This window comes from Cucurbita pepo, chromosome LG08, assembly GCF_002806865.2.
Source record: "Cucurbita pepo subsp. pepo cultivar mu-cu-16 chromosome LG08, ASM280686v2, whole genome shotgun sequence".
NCBI lineage: Eukaryota > Viridiplantae > Streptophyta > Magnoliopsida > Cucurbitales > Cucurbitaceae > Cucurbita > Cucurbita pepo.
Genome location: NC_036645.1, coordinates 4653288 through 4660783, shown reverse-complemented (window position 1 = coordinate 4660783; position 7496 = coordinate 4653288). Strand labels below are relative to the sequence as shown.

General features: G+C 41.6%; 1 protein-coding gene across 1 annotated transcript; it reads right to left on the bottom strand.

The window, feature by feature from the left end:
* Window positions 1-4139: 4139 nt before the first annotated feature.
* Window positions 4140-6017, bottom strand: LOC111800229 (L-ascorbate oxidase homolog). Its single transcript, XM_023683829.1, has one exon. It carries the CDS (start codon window positions 5965-5967, stop codon window positions 4309-4311), a length of 1659 nt encoding a protein of 552 aa, XP_023539597.1. The 5' UTR covers window positions 5968-6017; the 3' UTR covers window positions 4140-4308.
* Window positions 6018-7496: the final 1479 nt, after the last annotated feature.

The following is a 7496-nucleotide window of genomic DNA, read 5'->3' as shown; positions in this document are numbered from 1 at the left end:
GTCAGGTAGGACTGATGCAGTCACCATGAAAAGGGCCGGCTCATCCTCCTCGGATAGAGCCACATGGGCCTTCTCGGCCGTCTCCTTGTTCTTGAGCTTGCTCCAGCAATTCTTGCTCAGGTGACCTCTCTTCCCACAGTACGAGCACTGGATTGGCCCGTCATCAGTCGACTCCTCCTTCTTTTGATCCGCCTCTTTCCCGTGCATGCCCCGGCGAGATTTCCACAGGACTTCTCCTCCTTCTTTTGATCCGCCTCTTTCCCGTGCATGCGCCGGCGAGATTTCCACGGGGCTTCTTACCGCCTTTGCGGCTGGCTGAGGGCCCATTGCTCTCGCTGGTGTCGTCACGGAGCTTTAGGCGTGCAAGCCATTCCTCCTCAGTGAGGAGTAGACGACCCTCCTTGTCGACAGCTGAAATGGTATTTTTCTTCCGTTGCTCGACGTTACGCAGTCTTCCGGTCACCTCTTCCACCGTTAGGTCATTCACGTCAAGCAATGTCTCGATTGAAATTGCAACTTGCTCGAGGTGATCGGGGACGACCTGCAGCATCNCAAGAAATGTCTCGATTGAAATCGCGACTTGCTCGAGGTGATTGGGGACGACCTGCAGAGCATCTTCTTCACGATTTCTGTCTCGCTGATGCTGCCACCGAGTGTGGTGATGCTATTGGCGAGCCCCGTGATCCGCATTGAAAAATCATCGACGGATTCGCCATGAGCTCCTTCCACAGCTGCTTGATGTTGGATTCTCACACTCGCTGTACATCGACCCGACGGGATTTGATTCCGTGCCAGGCCGATTGTGCAGTGCGCTTGGTGGAGAATCTCTGGGGGCACAGATCGTAATATGGCGGCGAACGCTAGCCCGATCCTCCCGATACTCAATCGTTTCTCCTTGCTCTGCCTCGACAGCGTGCCATAACCTTTGCGCGCCTGTAGGTAGGTAGGTTTGACGCGCATCAATATCGATACTAAACGACAACAATCGTTGTCTCCCTAATCACTCGCTCAACGACACCTCGACACTCGTCATCTTAGCGTCGGCCTTTTCGTGGTGGTGATGGAGATGCCGACACTTGACGGCAATGTGGAGGAGTGAGCGCGAGCTTGCTCGGGATGGAACCCACGATGTGCTTATTTTCACACTTTACATTTTCTTCTACTCGAACCTAAGACCTGTGTGTTGTTAGGTCGACACTCTAACCACTTGAGCTATTCAACTTGATTGTTGATAGGATGGCTCCTCCGCAATGATATACACCGATGGCTTCAACTTGATTCTGATACCACTTGTTGGATTTCGATAATAGGGAAATCCCTTCTTTTCGGTGACAGGAAATCTTAAAGAGAGAGAAAGGCTGAAATTTTGACTGCGCTTAAAATCAGGTTGTTTGATATTATAAACAGATTTCCTATTTAAATACAAATTATCCTTANGCATGTCCTAATAGGTCTTCCATCTTCCGGTACCTGGCCGAGAGGTTGNATAAACAGATTTCCTATTTAAATACAAATTATCCTTAAAATGGCTGGAGAGTGGCAAACTAAATATGTGTCACTCCCTACAAAATTGCCATCTAAAACTTTGGTGATCCATTCGACCTGTTTGTCAAATGGTCAAACGTCTAAAACTTTGGTGATCCATGGTCAAACGTCTAAAACTTTGGTGATCCATTCGACCTATGTGCCACTCCCTACAAAATTGTCGTCTAAAACTTTGGTGATCCATTCGACCTGTTTGTCAAATGGTCAAACGGAGGTATTATGAAATCGTGTGAATCTAAATAAGGAAAAATGAAAAACTCAAGTTTTATCTAACACAGTCGAGCCAAGCAAATTGGCATGGAAGAGGATGCAGTCAATGACGCAGCCAAGGATATTATTCCAACGTTCAGTGCTATAAATGTCAAAAATATGGTCATTATGCGAATGATTGTAACTCCAAAAAATGTTGCAATTGTGGCAGAGTTGGCATTTTGCAAGAGATTGTCGAGCCGAGAAAAATGTGGAAGAAACAATCAACCTAGCTTTGGATGACGCAACAAACGAAGACATTCTCTTGATGACCTAAAATGAAGAGCTGAAAATAAAAGAACACGGCGGCGCGAAAAATGATGGCGATAGTCATGAGGCAGTGGAAACTGTTAGAAATGAGGTGATACGCAGCGGATCTGGCGAAATCACGATATCGGAGACAAGAAAATTGAAGAAGGATGAACACCTGGATAACAGAGAGTTCCAATGACGAGAAAGGGAATTTGAGGAAGAAGGAAGAAAGAGGATGAGAATGGAAGAGAAAATGGAAGAACAAAAGAAAGATTTAGAAAGGGAGATCGGAAGGTTAGAGAAGGAAGTGGCTAAGCTGAGTGAGAGTTCTTTCTATGCGTTGTCAAAAACGTAAAACAGGTATTTGCAAACCGCTTCAAGCAAATGTACGTTCTTATCTTTTTTTTTTTTTTTTACAGACAAGCCAAAGATGTTTTGTCTTCTTTTGATATTCCCGGAATAATAAAAACGCTTTTTAGACCTTGGATATGGAAAAACACAGAATTGACTATTTCGGATAATACACAGGAAAAGCCAGATGAAAATGAAACAAAAGCAGTGATGATAAGAAGAGCGGAAGGTAATCTCTGAGTTCGTGAAGAAAATTGAAGGTGTGGAGAAAGAGAATGACGTGTTAATGGAGATTGATGGTCTAGTGGAAGAGCTCAGGGAAGAGAAAGATATAGAGATACTAACTCAACAGAGAGACTCACTCGACGTGAACCTAAATCGAGTCCAACCGGAGGCAATGAATTTACGACACACGATTGAGATAATCACTCGTGATAAAGTTGAAATGGAGGAGGCAAAAATGAAAATAGAAAATGTCGTGAACTTCGAAGGGAATTGAGTAAACATAAAGAAGCTATGACGTGTGTCTCAAATGGGCTGTTCTCGAGGAGCTCCAAATGAAGTCTCATCAGAAAAAGACAAGCTTAGTTGGTTGCTCGAGGACAAGGAGAGGAAATTGAAGAAGCCACCCTAGGGCTGGTGGGTGTAGTCTCCGTGTCTCTTTCATTATCATTTTTAGATATGGAAGGAGAGGAAATTGAAGAAGCCACCCTAGGGCTGGTGGGTGTAGTCTTAGTGTCTCTATCATTATCATTTTTAGATATGGAAGGAAAAGTATGTGTCGTAGATGTAAGAGGAAAAGAAAAGACCCTAGAAAACATGTCAATAGTAAACGAGTTCGTATTTCCAGATGACCTACCTGGAATACCCCATTCTCGAGCAATCGACTTCGTCATCGAAATCGAGCCGGAAACTGGGTCTATTTCCAAAGCACCCTAACGTATGGTACCAACAAGGAACTCAAGGCGCAAGTATAAGATTTGCTAGACAAAGGGTTCATTCGACCTAGCATATGCACTAGTGTTTATGGGGAGTTTTGTTGGAATAAACTTAAAATTAGTTTTTGTTTAAAATAAATAACTTTAATTTGTTAAGAAAGTTAATTTTTTATAGGGAATGGTAGGGGTTTATGAGCGAGTGAGAGAGAAACAACTTATTTACCAGAGTAATACTTTCACAAAGCGGTATCAGAGCACCTAATCCTTTTCATCCTTTTCCTCTAAGGTTAGAGCAAAAAGAGCAAAAAGCCAGAGCGGTATCAGAGCGGTATCATCCTTTTCCTCCAAGGTTAACAAGACATAGAATGTCGGCTCATGACTAGTATCGTAAATCGTAGGAGGAGTGTCTTGTAAATCATAGAACAAGAACCTAGGACACTAACCTTGTTTATACAATATTCATAGATCAATATTCATAGATCAAGGTCTAGAACAAAGATCAATATGAACAATAACCTAATAACCTAGAACCCTTGTTTACACAAATTTGAAAGTTGAAGATTGATGTATGAATATTGTATTACTTGTAAATGTGTGTTTAAACTCAATGAGTAGAGCCATAGTTGTTCGTTACACGGCACCATTCATCTTGAAATTCATAACAAAAAAGTTAGGGTATCATTGTGAATGAGGTGGCAACATTGATCATACAAGTACATCGAATTATATTTTTAGTATGAATGTTCAAATATTTTTGGCTTGCAACTCAATGTAGGAACAAAGAAAGACACCTCAAGGCTCATATCAAAACAATCACGCGATCATTTCATTAAAAAAAATTCCCCTTAGGGTCTTCCAAATAGGAAGGCTTACATGAATATTCAAATTGTAGCAACTTATTCAGAAATTGATCGCGCATATAAATATCATAGTCTGTCAATTAAAATGGGGGAAGGTGAATAAAACAATTATCTCAAATGGTGTATGGCTTCGGCAATGGCATGTCCTTCACCAAACCGCAGAGCAATGTGTTGTCTGGAATGTTGTATTCATCTCTAAGGGAGTTAGCCGGTGAAAGAACACTGAAGTATAGTTGTTGTCCCAAGTAACGATTCTCTGTCAATTCAGACCTCAAGTTCCACATTCCTGCGTTGTCTAATGTAACAAGAACAGCTGCCCATGATTTAGGGAACACTTGAATTGTATGCCTATGCACCGCATCAAGAAGATTGTAGTTCTTTCGTTTCTCCGGAGACCATCTCCCAGGCTCAATTGCAACAGCAAAGAAGGAGTACCCATCCAAATGCCACGATTGAACGCTCTTCTCATGATTCTCAAATACAATTTCAACGAAGTTACGGTATGTTGCATTAACAACATTAGGAGCAATAGTCACATCGCTTCCTTCTACCGATCCTTCGTCAGAAATCATATCATACTTGAAAACATTGTCAGCGACATTGAAATACTGTGCAAGCTTCAATGGAGTTTCAGGGTCGACATGAGAGACACCATTGATAGCATATCTCAACTTACCATCAACCCGAGTGGCAGAATTGAGTAGCTTGATGGTGCGGGTGATGTTGATGGAACCATAGTGGTATGAGCCTTGAGGGTTTGGTCTAGCTGCACTAGCTGTAAGGTTCCAACGAAATGTACGGAATTGATTGAGTGACCAAGCCCAACCAATTGGTGCCTCTGGAATTTCAGGGGAAACAGGACTATTTCCATTAGTGTATCGAACAATGGCTTTACCGACAAGAATGTTCTTAATGAAACGAGTGGATGCCACCATGTAATAGTCCTTAGGTTCTTGGTCGGCTGTGACTAGAACTGAAAAGCATTGTCCCACATGAACATCGAGTGATTGGTAAACGTTTTGGACAGTGTGTGAGCCTTCCATCTCAACCAACTTCATGGTGTGGCCTTGGATCCTGAAATTAAGAGATGTCTTGAGTCCAACGTTGCAAATTCTATACTTGTAAGTCTTCCCGGGCTTCATGGTGAAGAGTGGCTCATCGGATCCATCGCCCTTTGCGGTCTTGCCATTAATGAGGACACCATCGGGTCTAGCAATTGAGCGGCCGCTATCCAAGAGCTTCTTAAGAGTGGAGTGAGTGTTGGTGTACCAGTCACCGGCTAGGACAGTGTAATCATCTTCTGGGTCGGCGTAAGGGACGGGGATGAGTAAACGGCTATTGATACGAAGGCCACCGAAGGCTCCACCAGCTCTATGCAAGGCAGTGGATGGGTAGTAGAAGAAGCTGCCAATTTGGTCCTTGACTTGGAAATGGTAGGTGAAGTTAGTGCCTGGTGGGATTGGGCAATTTGTTCCGAGTAGACCATCTTGCCATGAGTTCTTTCTATGTTGAACACCGCTCCAGTGCAAAAGGAAGGGCTCGTCGAGATTGTTGAAGACATTGACGACTATGTTATTGTTGGATGTGGAGTTGATATTAGGTCCGGGGAATTGACCATTAATGAGGATCCCTTGTTGGGGAACACCCAAAGGAGAGATGGTGCCGTAGGTGACGTTCCATGTGAAGAAGAAATAAGGATCCTCGCCTCGGACTGTGGACAGTGCTACAGCCAATACGCAAATTAGGAGCATGGTGAACGTCAACCCAGCCATCGGCAACTCCCCTTTCCCTCACTCTTTTGATCTTTTTTTTTTTTTTTTTTTTTTTTTTTTTNCCCTCAAGCTTCCCCCAAAATGTGAGGAGATGAGAAGATGTATGTTCCCCAATGACTAACCCTCCCATGTTCCATCGTTTATATACATGTTGAGGTGAGCTTCTGAACCATTCATAACTCCGAACTTATTTGTTTATGGCCTTACGTATCTCCCTCCAACTGAAACCAAATATTAACTTAAATTAGTGGTTGGTTCTCGTAATACGTGGAGTACAAAACCGGTGCAAGATATATTATGGTATTATTTGAGGTGCTAAATGGTGTAGCTCATTATTTTGGTATGGTATATAGGGTTCATGGGTTGGGTAGTTTTGAGATCCCAACCAAATAAATATTTTCAATAACTTTTATTTATTTGAAATAGGGTTTATTTAAATTTTTATTTTAAATCAAAATAAAATATTAATTCATAAAATATATATATTTTATACCGCAGGTAAAAAATGTATTTTTCAAAATTAACTAATGAGTTGATTTATGTTAGATGAGCACGACTCTCCACAATGGTATGATATTATCCACTTTGAGCATAAACTCTCATGCTTTGCTTTGGGCTTCCCTAAAAGGTATCATACCGATGAAGATTGCATTCCTCGATTATAAACCTATGATCATTCCCTAAATTAGCCTATGTGACTTTTCTTTTCATTCAACACCTCCCCTTGAACAAAGTACGTCTCCCCTTAATCGAGGCTCGACTTCTTTTCTTTTGGAGTCTTAGTCATTTTTTACTATGCCTTTGAGGAGCCTTCTTTTGGAGTCCTTTGTTCGCCATTTGAGGATTCTATTGATATGGCTAAGTTTAGGGCATGTCTCTAATACCATGTTAGACGAACACGACTCTCCACAATGGTATGAGGCCTTTTGGGGAAGCCCAAAGTAAAACCATGAGAGCTTATGCTCAAAGTTGACAATATCATACCATTGTGGAGAGTCGTGTTCGTCTAATATAGTATCAGAGCTATGCCTCTAAACTTAGTCATGTCAATAGAATCCTCAAATATTGAACAAAAGTATGTAAGCCTCGAAGGCATAGTAAAAAATGACTAAGACTCCAAAAGAAAGAGTCAAGCCTCGATTAAGGAGAGGGGTACTTTGTTCGAAGGGAGATGTTGGATGAAAGACCCACATCAACTAGTTTAAGGAATGATCATGAGTTTATAATCAAAGAATACTATCTCTATTGGTACAAGGCATTTTGGGAAAACCCAAAACAAAGTCATGAGAACTTATATTCAAAGTGGACAATATCATACCATTGTGGAGCGTCCGTCTAACCGTGTATATATATATATAATTTTCATTTATTTAAACCAAATTTAGTCCAAATAGGCTCATAACCGAATACCAATACAACGTCAATCAGACTGTTAGGGTTTTGAGATAAAAAGTAAAAAATGATAAAAAGAGTTTTGAAGAGAGTGAATGTGAAGTTACCAAAATTCTCAAATGATGGAATTTTAAAAA

Bases quoted from the DNA above. Each gene is read 5' to 3' on its own strand.
- LOC111800229 (XM_023683829.1), bottom strand. From the start codon at position 5,967: ATGGCTGGGTTGACGTTCACCATGCTCCTAATTTGCGTATTGGCTGTA.